Source organism: Pelodiscus sinensis, chromosome 3 (genome assembly GCF_049634645.1).
Source record: "Pelodiscus sinensis isolate JC-2024 chromosome 3, ASM4963464v1, whole genome shotgun sequence".
Taxonomy (NCBI): domain Eukaryota; kingdom Metazoa; phylum Chordata; order Testudines; family Trionychidae; genus Pelodiscus; species Pelodiscus sinensis.
Genome location: NC_134713.1, coordinates 119,095,226 through 119,116,467, shown reverse-complemented (window position 1 = coordinate 119,116,467; position 21,242 = coordinate 119,095,226). Strand labels below are relative to the sequence as shown.

General features: G+C 41.7%; 1 protein-coding gene across 2 annotated transcripts in view; it reads right to left on the bottom strand.

Annotated features, from left to right (window-relative positions):
• Positions 1-6,110: 6,110 nt before the first annotated feature.
• LOC102455633 (monocarboxylate transporter 10-like) overlaps positions 6,111-21,242 on the bottom strand; it is a 45,985-nt gene continuing 30,853 nt past the window's right edge. For both annotated transcript variants that reach the window (XM_075924633.1, XM_075924632.1), the window contains exons 7-9: positions 17,564-17,767; positions 15,354-15,556; positions 6,111-8,920 (exon numbers count right to left, since the gene is read on the bottom strand). In XM_075924633.1, coding sequence (XP_075780748.1) covers positions 7,766-8,920; positions 15,354-15,556; positions 17,564-17,767 — 1,562 coding nt within the window. In that variant the 3' untranslated portion in view covers positions 6,111-7,765. The remainder of the gene's footprint in view (positions 8,921-15,353; positions 15,557-17,563; positions 17,768-21,242) is intronic.

Sequence of the window (21,242 nt, the reverse complement as noted above, 5' to 3'; positions counted from 1 at the left end):
CGAGCTTTATGAACCACTTTGAACCAGAGCTCCTGGTGATTAAGGATGCCAAAGAATAAAATTGTGAAGCATGTAGAAGAACATAATTTGTTGGACAAAAGTCAACATGGTTTCTGTAAAGGGAAATCCTGTCTTACTAATCTATTAGAGTTCTTTGAAGGGGTTAACAAGCATGCGGATAAGGGGGATCCAGTAGATATAGTATACTTTGATTTTCAGAAAGCCTTTGACAAGGTCCCTCACCAAAGGCTCTTGTGTAAATTACATGGCCATGGGATAAGTGGGAAGGTCCTTTCTTGGATTGCAACTGGTTAAAAGACAGGAAACAAAGGGTAGGAATAAATGGTAAATTTTCAGATTGGAGAGGGGTAACTAGTGGTGTCCCCCAAGGGTCAGTCCTGGGACCAATCCTTTTCAACTTATTCATAAATGATCTGGAGAAAGGGGTAAACACTGAGGTGGTAAAGTTTGCAGATGATACCAAACTGTTTAGGATAGTCAAGACAGAAGCTGACTTTGAGGGACTCCAAGAAGATCTCACCAAACTGAGTGAATGGGCAACAAAATGGCAAATGAAATTTAATGTGGATAAGTGTAAAGTAATGCACATCGGGAAAAATAACCCCAACTATACGTACAGTATGATGGGGGCAAATTTGGCTAAGACAAATCAGGAAAGAGATCTTGGAGTTATCGTGGACAGTTCTCTGAAAACTTCCACGCAGTGTGCAGTGGCGGTCAAAAAGGCAAATAGGATGCTAGGAATTATTAGGAAAGGGATTGAAAATAAGACCCAGAATATTTTACTGCCCTGTATAAAACTATGGTACGCCCACATCTTGAATACTGTGTACAGATGTGGTCTCCTCACCTCAAAAAAGATATTTTGGCCTTAGAAAGGGTTCAGAAAAGGGCAACTAAAATGAGTAGGGGTTTGGAACGGGTCCCATATGAGGAGAGGTTAAAACGACTGGAACTTTTCAGTTTAGAAAAGAGGAGACTGAGGGGGGATATGATAGAGGTCTATAAAATCATGAGTGGTGTGGAGAGGGCCGATAAAGAAAAGTTATTTATTAGTTCCCTAAATAGAAGAACTAGAGGACACCAAATGAAATTAATGGGTAGCAGGTTTAAAACTAATAAAAGAAAGTTCTTCTTTACACAGCATGTGGTCAACCTGTGGAACTCCTTGCCAGAGGAGGCTGTGAAGGCTAGGACTATAATAGAGTTTAAAGAGAAGCTAGATAATTTCATGGAAGTTAGGTCCATAAAAGGCTATTAGCCAGGGGATAAAATGGTGTCGTTGGCCTCTGTTTGTCAGAGGCTGGAGAGAGATGGCAGAAGACAAATCGCTTGATTGTGTCTTCGGTCCACCCTCTCTGGGGCACCTGGTGCTGGCCACTGTCAGCAGACAGGATATTGGGCTAGAAGGACCTTTGGTCTGACCCAGTACGGCCGTTCTTATGTTCTTCTTATGTTCATTTAGTCACGGGGACACGGATTCCGGGACTTCACTGGACCTCGGTGATGTTTTCGGTTTCAGCTGTCAGCGACTGGGGCTGGGTGCCCATGTTCCGTGGCGGGGGTTGGAGCCAGGAGGATTGCATGCTGCCTAACAGCTTCCCGTGTGCCATCATTACCATGTACACCCCCCTGGGGTTTTGCCAGGATCAATCTCTCTCCTTCCCAACCTAGTCACAGTTGGAGCAGGGGCTGTGCCCCCCCACTTCACCCCATGGATGCAGCCAGGGCTGGGGCTATGTGTCCCTGCCATACAGCTTCAGACAGAACCAGAGCTGTGCATCATTCTCTCTTGGACTTCCAGTTGTCATTCCTCTTTGCTCCCCTGTTATTCCTAGTAAAGTCACAAAGAGGTCATGGGCTCCTGTGAATTTTTATAACCATGACAAAATCTTAAGGCTACTGATGCTACAAGATTTCTGAAAGTGATGGTTATACATGGCCTTTCATCCCACGGTGCTTTATAAATTGTACTTCACTTACAGAGGCAATGTATGGGAGGGCATTCTGATTCATATATCCCCACACCCAACTTTTTGCCAGAGTTTATATCTGCTGGAAAGACCTGACGCCTGCACAGAGCAGAGGCCGGGGGCTTACTCTTGTTTGAGACAATGTCATTTTTTGTCCTCGCATAAGCCTGGACTTGCTAAAACTTCCACAGATCTTCTGGCAGACAGGGCACTTGGTTGTGGGGCACTGGGCTTCTTCACCATGTTGCAGAGGAGCCAGCACTTGCACCTGCTCTGGGTAGCATCCACAGCACAGTCTGCACCTGTCCTCAGCTCACTTCCTGAGCACACAATGGATCCTGCCCCTCCCTCAGTACACAGCTGGGTTCAAGCCCTTCAAACTTGCAGTCCCAGGCTGTAAACCTCAGGAGCAGCTGTCTTCTAGAACAGCCTCCATAATCAGCACCTAGAAACTGCACTGCACTCTCCCTTGAACAGCTGGCTCCCCTCCCCCTCAATACAGATCTGGCATTGGGTACTCAGATCACATGTTGCTCTTGCACACAGCTGGACCTTGCTCCAGCTGTCTGCAGGCTTAGTCTGGTACTCTCATAACTCACAACCCTCCTGCATGCAGCTGCCACCTTAATTACAGCTGGTGCTGGAAGAGAGCAGCAGCTCTTTCCCTTCCCTTGTCTCCCCAAGACATTGGCTTCCTTACCTGCCCTGAGCTCTCTTGCACCCAGGCTGCAGCTGCCAGGGCCACCCCTTCCCTCAAATCTCACTCCTGCTTCACACCACCCGATTTGCCCCCTCCAACCTCTAGTGCACCCTTTCTTTGAAGTCTCCTCCCTCAAACTACACAACACAGGGAAGTACCTGGGGGGCTTGGGGCAGGGCAGCAGCAGGGGTCGGGCCCCCCACACTGTGGGAGCCAGAGCAACATAGCCTGCTGTATTCTGCATCACCTTGGCAGTGGCAAGCAGAGTGACTCAGTACCATCCTGCTCCCCTCTGCTCCCACAAGCAATTCAGGGCTTGAGAGAGCAGGCTGGGGCTGGGTTGCTTCACTTGGTGCCACCATGGTGAAGCAGAATGACCCAGGTAGGAGGTAGTGAAGCAGGCTGCTGGGTTGCTCTGGCTCCCACAGTGAAGTCAGGGGGGCTCTCAGGTAATATGCCAGACTAGCCTGGGCCCCATGCGTCCTGTCCATTGGACCATTGAGGAGGCTGACACAGAGGCCCCTAACATGTGCACCTGGGGCCATTACCCCGAACCATCCTATGAACAGGATAGCTCTGGTAGCAGCCTTTCCCTAGGGTCCTAAAGCTGAGAAGTCTCCTGCTGCCAAGGAGAGTTTCTAAACTTGCAGTCCCAGTCTGTAAACCTCAGGAGCAGCTGTCTTCTAGAACAGCCTCCATCTGTTATTGCATAGTATAGTAAAACATGTAGTCAACTGTAGCTTTAGAAATCAGATTTCCTTTGGCTCTTAAGCACATGTCCTGAGTCCCACTGTATGCCATCAGAAACTTTAAATTGTATGGTCTCTCTCCCCGCCCCACACACACAATCAACAGCTGTGTCACCTCTGCACTTAGGGCTTGTCTTCACTGCCACCTTACTGTAGAGTAACTTTCACTCTCAAGGGTGTGACTAGTTCTGTCTTTTGTTTCAGCTACACCAGACTAACACGGCTGCATCTCTATCATTATTTCACTCTCAAGGGTGTGAATAAACATCCCTCCACCCTCTCTCCCGAGTGCAGCAAGTTACAGGGCTGTATAGTGCCAATGTAAACAGGGATAGAGATGCAGCTGTGTTAGTCTGGTCTAGCTGAAACGAAAGACAGGACTATGCAGCACTTTAAAGACTAACAAGATGATTTATTAGGTGATGAGCTTTCGTGGGCCAGACCCACTTCCTCAGATCAATGTAAACAGGTTCTCTATGTTGTTAGCTACTCCTCTCATGAAGATGGTTTACCTACAGTGCTGGAAGAGCTCTCTCCAAGAATTGGTGTGGAATCACACTGCCATGTTCAAGTGCTGCCATGGCAACACTGCCATGATTGTGTTTTAAACTTAGAAGTGTAGACAAAGCCTTATACTAAAACACACAGTGCACAAATCTCTGGAATTCAATGTGTGCAATGGGAAATTCACTGTGGGAGTGAGACAGTTGTTTGTTTATGGCTATATTTTCACAGGCACTTAGGACAGAAAATGGAGGTGAGTGTAATATAATACCCATCACAAGTCTGATGATGCTATTATATGTCAATATAGGAAAATCAAAGTATTCCCAAGAGAAAAGTGAATGAGAACAGTAGACGGGCAGAAAGATGTTCTGTTCTGTAACAATAGGGTAAAATTCATTTCTGGTATTAGAGATGGCCATCCTTAGACTGAGTCAGAATTTATCAGTGTGTATTGCCAAAGAACCACAGCAATATGTCAGCAGCTCTTCAACTTCTCTTGCTCCCACCTCCAGTGTCAATGTCCTACTCACATACAACACTTGAAGTCTTTGCTCATCTGTGTACATGAGGCTTTTGAAAGAGCATTGGCAAATAAATTGCCTGGGTCACATGGAAACTGGAAACTACATTTGTTAAGAATTTTGGGTGAGGGCATAGGTAAATGTTAACCTTATGGAAAACCTTATGGAAAAGAGGTTCTGAGACTAAGAAGTCTCTTGGTTTGCTTACTCTCCTTGCTAAGTTTATTGTAACCAGAAATTCCATTTTCATAAAGAGATGGAATAGGGGGCAAGTCACAAGAGGTTCAAATAGAGTTCCCATTATCTTTGTTAGCATTAGACTAAGATTCTGTGGAGGAACAGGTTGTTGAACTGGAGGGTATAATCAATGCATCCCTTTTAGAAATCTGATAATTTGGGGGGGGGGGGGTGGAAAAAACAATATTACACCCAGTGCCATCTGTACTTTAACAGAACTATTAGAACCGGAAGGGGTGAAAACTGAGGAATGCTGAGTTATTCACATCACCACATAATTCCAAGAGAATTAGGCTGTGCTCCCATTGGAGGATTCTGAGGCAGGGCTCAGACGGAAGAACAGCCCAGCAGGATTTGAGTGGTAGTCCCAGCCCAATGATTGGCTAGTATCAGTACTTAAACCAGGAAAATATGAAGGGAAACTATCCATGCAACATCACAGATTGCCTGCCTGTCTCTGCTGTGGATCCTGCTTGTGAAAGACCCTATTTTGTCCTCAACTTCACTTTTTCATTGTTGTCTGGAACCTGGTGCATGTCCCCAATCTCCTGGTAACCTGACCTGGTCTGCTCCTGATTCTGAGTCTGTCTGCTGGCCTGTCTTGGACTCTCTTGGTACCTGGCTCAGTCTGACTCCCGACTCCAGCTCTGACCATTAGATCTGATTGCCTATGTCCAAGTCATGACAGTCACGCCTTGATGTTTTAGGTGCAACAAATAATCCAAAATGTAGTTAATGGAAGTCTGCCTTGGAGAGAGACTTCTCTGTTGAGATTGGATATACAAATGTTTTAATTTGGCCAGGTATGTATGCCTAGTTGAAAGCCTTCTGTTATTCATAAGCAATTTCTGAACATTTTTCAAGTAAGATATTTCAAGCTGAAGCCTGAGCTCCACCATGGAAGGGGGAGCTGATGCCTGAGCATCACTGCCTGAGCCTGAAGCATGTAATTTAACTTTACAGGCCCTTCTGTGGTGTGGGGCTCCTGACAACTGTTCTGCTTGCCACCCTGTAATGTCAGCTCTGAACTTGCAACCCCTCTAAACTCATCTTGTGTCCCGCAAATTGAGAAATATGGGTCTAGACTATGTCAACGGGGATCATACACTGATACTAGCCATTCCTGAAGTCTCCTGAGGTGGAGTCTGTCATATTCCAGCACATATGTTGCTATGTTTGCCAGAAGTCAAAAGCATTCTTTGACGATGTACGAGGCATGCACACGTCTACATGGAACAGACATATGCAATCATGGATAGAAGGATCAAGGCTTTGTGGATCACATTGCCATTCCTATTATTTTCTGGGCACCTAAAAGATAGGTGTCATGACACTGAGCATTGCGATGCCTTTGTGGATCTGGGCCAGGATCATTTACAAATAATAAAGATTCTGTTGAACATACCCTATTGCTTTTATTAAACTTTTAATTTTATACACATGCTGCATTTTTCCTGTTGTTCCCTTCATACCTGATCTCCAAACTTTAAGTTTTGGCCCATTGCTAGACCTTGCTTTTGGCTTATCGGATGGTTCGTACACTGTCAACATACATGATGTATCTAGTTGATGAGAGTGTCTCTTTTCCCTTTGAAAAGTACACTGGCTACCTACCTCCCCCAAGCAACTGCAGAAAATATTTAAATCAGAGACAGTCTGCAGGGTTATTCTCTTTTTACCTTGAATATGTTTTGTGAACTCCTAACTGAAACACTCATATGGCCTTGTTTATTTCATTCATGGAACTCCTGTGTATGTAGGAATCCCAGTCTGGCTCCTATCTCCTGCAGCTGCTTCCTGAACAGAACTGGTGCTCCCTCATACACTCTGGTGGCTGGATGTGACTTTGTGGCAGCTGTGCCTGTTTCCCAAGAGGCCATAGAAATAACCTGGTCCTCCAGACACATTCAGGAATCTGAATCCATCCAGTCACAGAGTCCTTTAACACATCCAACAAAAATATAAAGACAACTAAATCTTCAGCCTCAATAGGGGGTAGCTGCTACCCCTCTTCCTCACAGGCAAGTCTCAGCTATAATGCAATATCCTCACACTCTTGTGTTTCACTCCAGCCCACAAGCTAGGCCTGGTACAGTTCTTTACCTTCTGTAAAATCTTTTCTGTTAAATCCTTTCCCTGCATCTTATCATGACATCCCTCCCCCCATGCAATCAGTGATTTTCCTAGCACTCTCGGGTATAGTTTGGTGCCTGTGTGGGATTTACATGCCATGACTTTTCCCCATTAGTTTTCATCAGCAACAGAGACAACAGCATTATCTAGATAGTAGAGTAGAGACCATGAGATGTAAGTTTTGAGCTCAGAGTGATTTGAAGTGTAGAAGTACCCTCAGAGACAGGACTCCTAAATTTAAATTTCCATTCCTAATATGGTCTCTAGTATTTTGGTCTAGTTACAAACTGAAGTATAGAGAAGATATCTATCTCCAAAGCAAATATAATCACATTATAGTTAACAGAGTGTTTTCAGATCCCTGGATTAAATGCTAGATCCCTAGCTGGTATAAATGGACCTTTAGCTTCACATACTTCCATGGAACACTTGTGGAGATGAACAGAACTGGTGGTCCCTCATATACTCTGGTGGCTGGATGTGGATTTGTGGTATTTATTTTGTTGTAGGGCAAAACATTATTCTCTTTAAAGAATAGCTAACCAGTCCATTCACCCCTCTCCATTACCGCCAAAGGAGATAGTCAGTAGTGAAATAAGTAATTTGCTAACAAAATTAAATATATTTAGTGTTTCTTTAAAACCATGCAATATATTAAAATGTTCTAATCCCACTACAGTTCATATTTTAAAATGCTTAAATTTTACAATTTTACATACAATATTCAACAAACTGATTTTAGATATGAAGTATGAAACAGCAGTATAATTAAAGCAAGAATGATCTAACAAATATTAGTCAATTCTCCATCAAACTAGGATATAGTATAACAGAATAAATTGTTACTGATGGTGAATAGCTTTATCTAAATTTAAGATTCATCGTTTTCATACTACTGGTTTAATTACTGGTAGTGATACTTGATCACTTTTCTTCATCATCATCATCATCATCATCATTGAGGCCTTCATCTCTACGTTGTTCAGCATCTACAAAAGATACACGTGCTCCTTTTTTTGAATCTGAAGTCTCATCTTCTTCAAAAAGTTTTTCTGTTTGTGCTGTGCTTTCATCATGCAGATCTTCATCTTCAACATCTTTGAAAGTAACATGTGTTTCTTTTTTTGAACCTGATGTCTCACCTTTTTCAAGAGGTACTACTTCTTCTACCTTTGCTCTGCCTTCCTCATATGGGCCTTCATCTTTATGTTGTTCAGCATCTACAAAAGATACACGTGCTGCTTTTTTTGAATCTAAAGCCTCATCTTCTTCAAAAGGTTCTTCTATTTGTGCTGTGCCTTCAACATGTGGGTCTTCATCTTCAACATCTACGAAAGTCACGTGTGTTTCTTTTTTTGAACCTGAAGTCTCATCTTTTTCAAGAGATACTACTTCTACCTTTTCTCTGTCTTCATCACGTAGGACTTCATCTTTATGTTGTTCACCATCTACAAAAGATACATGTGCTGCTTTTTTTGAACCTGAAGCCTCATCTTCTTCAAAAGGTTCTTCTATTTGTGCTGTGCCTTCAACATGTGGGTCTTCATCTTCAACATCTACAAAAGTTACGTGTGTTTCTTTTTTTGAACCTGAAGTCTCATCTTTTTCAAGAGATACTACTTCTACCTTTTCTCTGTCTTCATCACATAGGACTTCATCTTTATGTTGTTCACCATCTACAAAAGTCACATATGCTGCTTTTTTGGAACCTGAAACCTCACCTTCTTCAAAAGGTAGCTTTCCCGTGTCTTCACCAAGTAGGTCTTTGTCTTCATATTGTTCAACATTTATGAAAGCCACATGTGCAGGTTTTTTGGAACCTGAAAACTCATCTTCTTCAGGAGGTACTTCTGTCTTTGCTGTGCCTTCATCATGTAGGTCTTCATCTTTACATTGTTCAACATCTACAAAAGCCACATATGCTTCTTTTTTTGAATCTGAAGCCTCGCCTTCTTCAAGAGGTATTTCTACTTCTGTTGTGCTTTCTGTTGGAGATGATATAGGAGTATACTCAACTTTAGGTAAGTCTGCTATGGAAGTCCAAACAGAACTGTATTTTGCATATGAATCACTTAGACTCTGTAAGAAAATACATTAAAATGAAAACATAAATATGGACACGATACATTTAAATATCTAAATTATATCAGAAGTTCTAAGAAAATGGGATGTTTGTAGGTTAATACGTTTTAAGGCCCAAAGGGTCTATTATGATCATTAAGTCTGACCTGTATAACACAGTCTAAGGCTATGTCTAGACTGCAGGCTTCTTTCAGAAGCACCTTTTTTCAGAAAAGATCTTCTGAAAAAATTTCTTCCGAAAGACAGCATCCACTCAAAAAAGTGATCTGCTTCTTTGAAAGAGAGCGTCCACACTGAATGGATGCTATCTTGCATTTAAGCTGTGGCTACGATGGATGGAGTGGCCACCAGGGCACCTGTGCTTTTTCCTCTTTCCTCTTCTTTCAAAAGAACTCCCTCTTCCCCATCCATATATGCCTTTTTTCGAAAGAGCTCTTTCAGAAAAAGGCTTCTTCCCTTTAGAAAGAGGATTGCCAATGCCTGAAAAAAACCTCTGTTTTGGAAGAACACAATTGCAGTGTGGACGTAACTCAAATTTTGTCAGAAAAAAAGGTAGTTTTTCTGACAAAACTCTGTAGTGTAGACATGCTCTAATAGACTTCTATCCAGTAATTCCTGCACTGAGCCAGAAACTTCTGATTGAACACTGGAATACATATTTTAGAAAGACATCCAATCTTGATTTAAAGACTTCAAGGTGATGGAAAATCCATCATATCTCTTGGTAATTTGTTCCAATAGTTAACTCTTCTGTTAAAAAACACTTATGACTTCTATCTAGTATCCAATATTTTGTCTTTGTAACTTGTGGTCAATTAATCTTGTAACCTTATCTTTTAATAAACCAAACAGAATAATTTTACATCTCTCACTGTAAGGCAGAACTTCCAGGTAACTCCTTTCTGAACCCTCTCCAATTCTTCAACAAAACTATATGTTGAACTATACAGTTTTTAGAATGCCTATTTCCACTTTATCTTTGAACTGGGCTCTGATCAATGACTCATCCAGACGGGAATAGAAATGGATCTCTTCCCACCATAGGGCTGCTATAATATCACAAGGACTTTCATAAATATTCTATCCCCTTTTACCTGTCCAAAAGGCAATGATTAATATTGAAACGGTGAAGCCCACAAGCTAAATGGGAGAAAATTGGAGGGAAAATTGGAACACGGAGGTAAGTTTTCTGCAAGTCTGTGAATGACTGCTTGCCTTTCCAGTTGATGGTTTGGAGGGTAGGCGTGAACATTTTTATCTTGAAAGTTAAGTTATTTACCTTCTATGTGAGGTACTTACCCATATTCCACCTAGATGCTCATGAGTTTCTTGCCTGTAGAACATAAGATTTTTGCTAGTAATATAGGTTGGTTCACACCAATGCTCTTTGTCTCCTCATCCTCTGTGCCAAGGGTATAAATGGAGTCATCTCTCCAGTTCTATGTCTACCACAAATCTCATGTCAAGATTGGCAGCAATCGGGAAAGAAGGAAGGTAGCGGAATACAGATAGGGATCACACATTTCGAAGAACTTGAGTTTCTGCACAAGAAACCACTTCTTCTTTGAATGATAGTCCCTATCTTTATTCTATTGTGGGTGACTGACAAGCAATACTTTTTATGAAGGAGGGTGCAAGGATTTATGTACAGTTAGCAACAGGAGGATTTCTGTGACAACTGAAACATCAACAGCAGATACCTGCCTCTTGGATTTTCTGTATTTCCACTTCAACTCATCTGATGAGGTGGGTTTTACCTACAAAAGGTCAAGATCCTATACCTTTGTAAGTCTCTAAGGGAATGTCTACACTACAGAGAAGATCAAAGCTGCTAATCTTCCAAGGTTCAAATTAGCAGATCTAGTGAAGACACGCTAATTTGAACTGAGGTGCACACTCCAATTGATGCTGGTAGTTCTGCTTCCATGAAGAGTAAGGGAAGTTGAAGGGAGAGTGTTAAGGTACTTAACCAAAGTCAAGTTAAGGTACTTCGACTTCAGCTATGCAATTAACGTAGCTGAAGTTGCATATCTTAATTTGACCTTATCCCGTAGTGTAGACATACCCTAAGGTGCCACAGGACTGCTCATGTTTTCCTAGTGCTTGTATTATTTGAAGGAGTAAATAACACTTCCTTATTCAATTTTTTCCACATCATTCATGATTTTATAGACCTCTATCATATCCCCTCCACATAATCATTTATTTTCCAAACTGAAAAGTTCCAGACTTTTTAATCTTTCCTCATATGGAATGTGTTCAGTGCTCTCAATAATTTCTGTTGCCCTTTTCTGTACCTTTTCCAAATCCAATATATCATTTTTGAGATGGGTGGCTAAATCTGCACTCAGTATTCATTATGTGGACATACCATGGAGTTATATAAAAAGAATACATTATTTTCTGTATTATCTATACCTTTCCTCATGAGTCAGAGGGTACGTCTAAACTACATCCCTCTTTCGAAAGAGGGATGTAAATTAGACATATCGAAATTGCAAATGAAGCCAGGATTTGAATTTCCCATGCTTCATTTGCATAATCGTGTCTCGGCGTTCTTTAGAAAAACACTATTTCGAAAGTGAAACCGCAGTCTAGACGCGGTTCTTTCAAAAAGAAAAGCCCTTTTCTAAAGATCCTGTACTCCTCAAAAAATGAGGTTTACAGGATCCAGTAATTTATTTCAGTAGAGAATTAAATGGAAATTTTTTGACTGGAGAGGCTGCTGTGTGACACCAGGCAGCACTTTTCACTTCACTAGCCTGGAAACTGAAAATATAGCCAACTGCCCAATATTCTGGCTGCATTTCATTTTCAAAGGTAAAATACATATGGCAATTGTGATGTTGTCTATCCTGGTGCCAACTCAGCACAGGGTTGCAAGCTAATCTACTCATATGCTAATAGAAGTATTGTAATGTAATCAGGCCAATTTACTTGTGTGTTAATTTGGTTAAAAGGAAATGTTAATGGTATAGTCTTCACTTATCTAACCTGTTGATTGCTGTGGCATTACCCTATGTAGATCCCCCCCCAACTAATTATCTCTTGATCAAAAGGGTGTGTTAGTATTATGATAAGAATGCACTTGATGAGTAAACTTCATGAAAACTATGAAGGATTGTTGTTTGCTATTACATTAGATTTTACATCGTGTGTATCCCCATAATTAAATTACCCCATCAAATGCAATTGGAGTTTTAGAAATATGAAGAAGAGTATTATATTCAAAACAAGGGCTATTCTGTTAAAAAATGGAAATTCACAGACTTAGGGTGTGTCTAGACTACCTAGTTTTGTTGACAAAAGTGGACTTTTGTCGACAAAACAATACCAGCATCTACACTACCGCGGAGTTCTGTCGACATAACGTCGACAGAACTCCGCAGTTTTGTTGACGCTGGTATACCTCATTTTACGAGGCAAAACACCTTCTGTCGACAGACTTCTGTCGACAGAAGGTGTTATTGCCTGTAACGTTGCGTCCAGACTACGGAGTTCTGTCGACAAAGCGGCTTGCTTTGTCGACAGAACTCCATGTGTCTGGATGCAAATTGTCGACGGAAGTTTTGTCGACAGTATCTGTCGACAAAACTTCCGTTGACAAAACGTGGTAGTCTAGACGTACCCTTAGTCTGCATTTCCTGCTCATCAAATCTACATGGATGAAGGCAATGTTCAGCCGGATCTTCGGAGAAGAAGCTATAAATACTGATTCAAGGAAAGGTCCTTTACGTCTGACTGTTTTAGACTCTTTTAGGGAAAATATACCATATACAATGTGGAGATTCCCAGGAACATCTGGATTACCTAAAAAAGCTTTTGGGAAACCGAGAGATTATGACATCTCTACTATCTTGCTGGACTTGCAAACTCTGACTCGCCTGTTAATGTATTTTATTTGCTTAACTTCTCAGAAACTCTCATTTCTTTTTTCTTTGCTTTAGCTACTTTACTATAGCATTAACTGTCAATGTTGTCTTTGGTTTGCAATGCAAAGTTACCAATTGATTTGGTATAAGTGACTGGTCCTTTGGTTTGGGAATAACCTGATGTGGTGTAATTTTTGGTTTATGTGACCATTATGTGACAAAACTTGTATTTGCATCTGCATCTGTATCCACAAAAATGAGCTGCAGATATCTGCATCCACACCCACAGATGCGGGTATGCCTGGATATGAAGAGGATATCTGCAAATTTGCAGGTTTTTAGGATACAAAATTTCTATCTGCATCAGTATCTGCAAAACTGAGCCGCAGATGTCTGCATCCATATCTGTGGATACTGATACTGGCAATTCTAAAGCAGATATTCACGGATTTGCAGGGATCTAGTTATCACTAAATCCAATTTGTCTGCATGATAAGAAAAGCCTGAGTGCTTCAGAGGATTGTCTGTGACTCCATGACAGAGTGATCCAGGAGCCACAATTGTTATTGGCTTGGTGAAATCTAATGATATAATATTCCACCAGTTTGGGTTTTTGCTCTGTTTTCTGATAGTCTGATCTGAACCTGGCACTCACAGTTATGTGCCACTCTAAATAGCATGACAGTGGTATCTTCCTTAAATTATTGTACAGTGGTAGAAATTAAAGGAACCATTTATCTGCAACCATAATTTAACTGCCTTAATGGGAAATTTAGCCCAGTTTTTTCTACCAGTTTGAAAATTGGTACCTGTTCGAGAAATATTTTTAATATATGCCAGTGGGGAATACCAGGAGAACCTGTAAAAACTTTCAAATAGGCAAAACTTTTAAAGTGGGCATTAGTATTACATTATTACTAAGTTGGACAGAATATATTAAGATAAGAACATTAATAAATTATAAGATTGTGCTAATCATTAAATGAAGGTTAGAAATATTTTACTCACATCCATCTAGCTATTACTCCTGGGGGAATTCTGCACCACTGCAGAATGCAGAATTTGCACAAAAACAAATGTTCTGTGTATAATTTCCTTCCCCCTTCCTCCCACCTGAAATGAACAGCAGTGCTGCTGGCTTTCAGTAGGGGCCAATGGACCTAGTAGAGGTGAACTCCCAAACAGAAGACACTGCCAGGGCAAGGAGGACAGAGCAGGAGAGTTCTGGGCTGCTGATGCTTCTAGCATGCCCTTAAGGAAGGGGGTGACATACAAGAAACTCCACACAAACCTGAGATCAAACATCTGGTTGTTTTGCTCTCTGGGTCCCTGAGCTCTGGGAGGATAGAGAGTCCATGGGAGTGTTTGAGCTGGGGAAGGAGGAGGACCTGCACCTGGGGTCTGGGAGGGAAGGGTATATTTGGGCTGGGGGGAGCCACTGCTGGGCTCTGGGGAGTATGGTGTGCAGATGTGGGGAGCTTACATCTGGGCGCTGAGGGCAGGGGAGTCTGGATTGGGAGAGTACTCTATGACTGGGCTCTGAGAGGTAGGAGGTGAGAGTGTTTGGGCTGGAGAGTGCCCGATGGCTGGCCTCTGGGAATAAAGGGTGCAAGTATTTGGGCTAGGAGGTGTCCTGCAATTGTGCTCTGGGGGGATCCAGGATATGAGTGTCTTGGCTGTGTCTGTGTGTGCATGGCTGGGCTCTTGGGGAAAAGGGATGTGGGTATCTGGCCACCTGGCTAGGCTCTCGGGGTGAGGGGAAGAGGGCAGACAAAACAGGGTTATCATAGGAGTTTCTTTAACTCTCTACTCCTGATTTGTTTGTGTGTGTGTCTGTATTGTTACATACATAGTTGCTGACAGGTATTTTGAAACAAATTACTAAAATAATTGAAACTGGTGTGATTATAGGGTATTTCTACATTGCATTCCTCTTTCGAGAGAGGAATGCAAGTGCAGCTGAATGAAACTGCAAATGAAGTGAGGATTTGAATTTCCCATGCTTCACTTGCATAATCGCATCCAGGCGCTATTTCGAAATACCATATTTCGAAAAAAGAAACGCAGTGTAGACGCGGTTATTTTGAAAGAAAACCCATCTTTTGAAATTGCCCTTAAACCTCATTTTATAAGGAGTAAGGGTAATTTCGAAAGAAGGGTTTTCTTTTGAAATAACCGTGTCTAGACAGCATTTCTTTTTTCGGAATTGGGTATTTCAAAAAAGCGGCCGGACTGATATATGCAAATGAAGCGTGGGAAATTCAAATCTGCACTTCATTTGCAATTTTGCTCAGCTGCATTTGCATTCCTCTCTCAAAAGAGGAATGCAGTGCAGACATACCCATATTTTGACATGTAAAACATGCACAATTTTGCATAATTTTAAAATATTGTACAAACAATTTTTAATTTTTTCGGATAAGAATTCACCCAGGAATAATACATAGCTGTTTTGGCTTCATGTACATTTTAGAAAACCAGTTCCTATATGCTTAGAATAAAGAAGTTTAAACATAGAAAGATTATTTTAGCATAGTTGCATTCAGTCTTTAGTTTACCTGTGATGAAGGAAGTGGTGACTCCCAAGGTATGATAGAGTTTGTTACCTCACAAACAGAAGCATGAATAATGTTCTTCTTCTGTTGTACTGATGTATTTTTAAGCCGTGGAATGAAAGCAAGAATACCTGCTGCTGCAAGGGAGCAAAGTCCAGGCACTACAAATCCAAGGTTGTAACTTCCTAACAAGTCATATATCCATCCTGAAATAAATAATATTCCAATTGCATGTAATTGTATTCTCCCTGCATCAAAGCACATCTTTATCTTCATATTGCTCTTTATTAACCTATAATGCAGTAATGAGTGCCTTAGAAAAGACAGAAAAGCCTATAAGCTAAAATAATTAAAACTCCCTTTGAAACACTTTATTTTATTTCATTCAATATTTTAGACATATTATGTACTCACCTGTGAGAAGGCATTTTTAATTTATGTACCATATATTGAATCACTAAACTTTGTGGAGAAAATTCCCTCGCCTCTTGCAAAATACCCTGGTGGGTCCAGTGGGATGCAAGTCAGATGGGCTGAAAGCCCATTATTTCAAGGTTTGTCTCTATGGTGCAGGTGAGTAGACCGGGGGATTTTTTTTTTTGGATGAACAGTTTATTCACTAAAAATGCAGTTTCAGATAGACTGAAACGATTTGTGAACTCACATCGAGTTTGCCAAATAGTTTTGACTGAACCTAAAAATTCAAAATGTTTAGATAATGACAAATGAAACATTTTGTTTAGTCCTGAAAAATTTGTTTTGCTTCATAGGCATTTTGGCAAAGGAAAAACTCACAAAATGGCTAGAAGATGAAGGGCTGCCTCCTTTGTATACTTTAGTAAGTGCTTGGAGTACTCATCTAGGACATGGTTATCCTTTCAGAGAAAGTAAAAAAGTAGGGGCTAGAACATTAGTTAGACTTGCTTGGGGCAATCCCTCAACATAGTTTATAACACTCATGGAAGTGGGTTATTTATTGCAACAGGAATGCTCTCTCCTGTCAGCATAGAACATCTTCACCAAAGGCACTGCAGTGGCACAGCCTTATCAGTACAGCTGCAGCACTGTCTGTATAAACATACTTAGTGTCTCAGCCTCTTGAAAACAGATAAAACCAGTCACTGTCTTTATCCCTAGGGACCCAAGACATAAAGATGGATATTTATACAATTGTCTTTGGAATTTTGCATTAATCACCCCATAGTGATTCCAGATTCTGTAGTGGACACCTCTAGTCAGCCAGGAACACATGATTACATAAAGCTTATTAATACAAAGGTCTCAACTAATCCATGAGCTCTTATCATCCTGCCTATCTCAACATCATGGTCTTTGAAGTTTTCAGGTCTCAAGACTGTTTAATATATACAGATAATATTCATAAAATTAAATATAATGTTCTCAAGATATCCCTGTGTTTGTATCTGTCACAGTCACAACAGAAAAAGGAACAGAAAAATTATTCACCTTGAGCGAAAAAAAATATGTATGGCAGCATCAACTTGAAGAAGTTTTAAATTTCTCTCCCTAATATTAATTCTTCCAGCATCATCTCTAGGTCTATGGGGAGGGGCTGTCTCAAAAACTATAGCTGTGGGGGTAGCTGAGTTAGTCTGTTAGCCACGTTTCTCAAACTATCAGAGGGGTAGCCGTGTTAGTCTGAATCTGCAAAAGCGGCAAGGAGTCCTGTGGCACCTTACAGACTAACTGAAGCACGCATCTGATGAAGTGGGTCTTTGCCCACAAAAGCTTATGCTCCAACACTTCAGTTAGTCTATAAGGTGCCATAGGACTCCTCACCGTTTCTCAAACTGTGGGTCCCGACCCTCCAGGGGGTCACAAGCAACTTAGAGGGGGGGATGTGAACAACTTAGAGGGGAGTTGCGGTATCACAAAGTTTGAGAACTCCTGCTGTACAGGATAAACTTAAAAAACAACAAATGGTCTGGTCGCACTTTATAGACTAACTAAACATGTAGATGATTTGTTAGTCTATAAAGTGCTACCAGACCATTGTGGTTTTTTAAGTTTATCAAAAACTTTAGACAGTGGAAATCATTGTAAGAACACTTTAATATTGTTAGTAAAGTTGTTAATATAGAGAGGGCTAAACATAGTTCTTCATATGGAAAAAACATTGAAATACTAGCATATGCAATTGCATCTTTATTTAGGGCACACTCAAATACACCTTCTCTATGTAGACAACTCACCTGCAAATGGTGGACCAAAACTACTAATTGTGTGGACAGCCATCATAAATCCCCAGGCCACAGGCATTTTCTCTGCTCCCATCAAGTCCAGAGTGAGAACAGGTAAAAGAACATAGTTTCCAGCATCAAAAAATCCCAATAGTGTGCCAAAAGCAATTAAGGAGGGAAAAGTTGTGCATAGAGGAACTGTCAAGTATAAGAGCCCTGGAAAACAAAAACAAAATAAAACAAAACGGTTGAGTTGTTTTTGGTTTTAGTTACACTTCTTATGGATGAAACATCCGTGTTGAATGGCACCAGAAAAAGGCCATGTTTTCTGTAACTAGTTAGCTGGTTGCTATGCAGTTCATACGACACAATCTGATTCTGAACTGAATTTTAAATTTCTTGCTAATGTTAAATTCTCACATAGCTGCATTCATACATTATATTTTCTATCATCTCCAATTGGCTAGGACACTTTATCCCATCCAGGTGGACAATGACCTGCCCTTAATTATACATACCTTAGTCTCCATTCTACTGGGCAACAACAATGCAATATACCTGGACATGAAGCTATCCACCCTCAGAAAATTTTAACAGAAAGGAATGTTGTAGCATATCTTCTCAGCAACACAGGCTATCACAAAGAAACTCACACTTGACCTTTAGTCTCTATACTGACTTTCCATAATATATTAAATCAAATAAAAGGTCTAGTCCTTATGCTACCTTCAAGCCACTCAGTAGCCAGAATATTTAAAAGTTCACCTACCTACAATTTGGAAATAGTGATCGACAACTCCACACCTACGGGCCCATCAAAACTTTCCATCATAATAGTAAAGCTTATTGGTGATAGGAACAGAACTTTGTCGGGGGCTGATCCAAGGTCGTTGAATGAACTCCCACAGGAAGTAAGGCCTATCACAAACCTCACTACTTTCCCCCTCTAATTGCAAGGGACACTTCTATGATCTTGACTTTTCTAATATACACACAGAGCATAACACACACAAAATAAAGCCTACAAACACTCCACTACACACACAATTCTCCCCATTGCAAAGGAATGAGGGAAAGAACAAACCACATGTAACAGATGTTAGTCATGTCACTTAGTGCATTATGGTAAGGGGCTTATGCACTATAGTGAGGAAAGCAGTACACAATCTGTGTAAGAGTGATTTCATAATTTAATGTTCAGACTGGTAATGGCTGTACTTGAGCAATGTAACCCGACAGGGCACGGGGAGGGGCTCCTCTCCATCGGGGTCAGTGGACGGCCACTCCGCCCCGCTATACCCCACTCAGTTCTTGTGGGGAATCAGCTATGGCGGCCAGCCCTAGGGTAGTCCACAGCCCAGCGAGCAGTCTGTAATAATAGTCTTTAAACACCAGCCCTGGTTCAGGGTAGGGCAACAATAACCCATAAACTGTCCTCAGGCCCATCCCTGGTTCTGGACAGAGCAGCAGGAAACCAAATAAACGATTCTATGGCCCGTCCCTGGTTCAGGGCGGGGTAGCAGAAAAACAATTTTAAGCCCAGGCCCTGGTTTAGGGTGGAGTGGTAGGCAAACAAACAAATAGCTCAAGGCTCGGACCCTGGTTCAGGGCGGGGCAGCAGGAAACTGTTTGAGCCAAGGCTCTGGTTCAGGGCGAGGCGGCTGGCAAACAAACAATTAGTTCATAAGTCCCATTCGCAACAACCCCAGATGTGTCCCCTTACTCTGATGGGGGTCTGGCAGATGCAGGCTACTAATCAGGAACAGCTGAGGGGGGAGATTGCCACCCAAATTGGGGTAGCAGGAGGGATGCAGGACCACCCACTCCACTTTGTCAGTCAAGGGCCCTAGCAGCAGCACAGTGGTCTGCTGCTGAGTCAACAGGGATCCGTTCCGCAACGTGCTGACCTGGTTCTAGCTCAGCCAAACAGGGTTCAACTACTCCTGGGCTCTCTCCTTTCTCCCCCTTGGGCTGTAGTTGGGTCCAGTGCAGGTGCTCTGGACACCATCGTTCTGGACACTCTGGCCAGCTAAGCAGACTCTCCTGGCAATAGGCCAGTAGCAGGCCCAGTGGCCCAGGCCAGTCCTCAGCTTCCCCAGGGTCCAGCTCCTCATTTGGGTGCACAAGGGAGGCTTCTGGCCCCTCTGGCAGGCCTTTTATATCCCTGGCCTCACCTCCTGGTTTCTGGTCAGGTGAGTTGCTAGGGCCAGGTGCTGCCTACCAAGGCTCAGGGGTCAGTGGGAAGCCACTCCACCCCACTACAAACAACCTCAACTATTATACAATGTAGAATTTTTTGTGTTAGAACCATACTCTGATATGTACAATTTGCTTTATTTATTCAGTTCTGAATTGTAGTCTGGTGGTAAATTTTTTTGCTGTTATTAAATAGCTTAAATACATGTATTTCTTTGTAATGCTATATGCTCTCTGATAAGAAGAGTGGATTTGAACTAGTGTAGCACTTATATTATTTATTTGAACTTAAAAGCTTTGCTAGGAAACAGTGAAGCTTTAATGATCTCTTTGATTCCTGTGGGACAGTGACTCATCAGTCAGGGCATCCCCTTATGGCTAAGTGTGACACCACAGGCTTTTTCTTCACATTGTTCAGTCTCTTCATGATGGCATGCTTGGTCACATCCTTGACAATGAAGAGACATCAGCACCTTTTCAAATAGCAAACAGTACAAAGCAAGGATGTGACCTTGCTCTTCTCCTGTTCAACATCAACTTTTCAATGATGCTATTAGTTGCTTTTAAGGACTGCACATTGGGCATACCTATTCAGTTTTAAACAGATGGCAGTATTTTCAATCTCCAGAGACTTCAGACTCGCATTAAAGTGGTTACTACAACTATTCGTGAATAACTTCTCAGAGAGTGATTATTAATGGTTCACAATCTTGCTGGAAAGGTATAACAAGTGGGGCTCCGCAGGGGTCTGTTTTGGAACCGGCTCTGTTCAATATCTTCATCAACAATTTAGATATTGGCATAGAAAGTAGGCTTATTAAGTTTGCAAATGATACCAAGCTGGGAGGGGTTGCAACTGCTCTGGAGGATAGAGTCATAATTCAAAATGATCTGGACAAATTAGAGAAATGGTCTGAGGTAAACAGGATGAAGTTTAATAAAGACAAATGCAATGTGCTCCACTTAGGAAGGAACAATCAGTTTCACACACACAGAGTGGGAAGCGACTGTCTAGGAAGGAGTACGGCAGAAAGGGATCTAGGGGTTATAGTGGACCACAAGCTGAATATGAGCCAGCAGTGTGCAAAAAAAGCAAACAAGATTCTGGGATGCATTAACAGGTGTATTGTGAGCAAGACACGAGAAGTCATTCTTTCGCTCTACTTTGCGCTGATTAGGCCTCAGTTGGAGTACTGTATCCAGTTCCGGGCACCGCATTTCAAGAAAGATGTGGAGAAATTGGAGAGGGTCCAGAGAAGAGCAACAAGAATGATTAAAATCTAGAGAACATGACCTATGAAGGAAGGCTGAAAGAATTGGGTTTGTTTAGTTTAGAAAAGAGAAGATTGAGGGGGGGCATGATAGCAGTTTTTAGGTATCTAAAAGGGTGTCATAAGGAGGAGAGAGAAAACTTGTTCATCTTGGCCTCTGAGGATAGAACAAGAAGCAATGGGCTTAAACTGCAGCAAGGGAGGTTTAGGCTGGGCATTAGGAA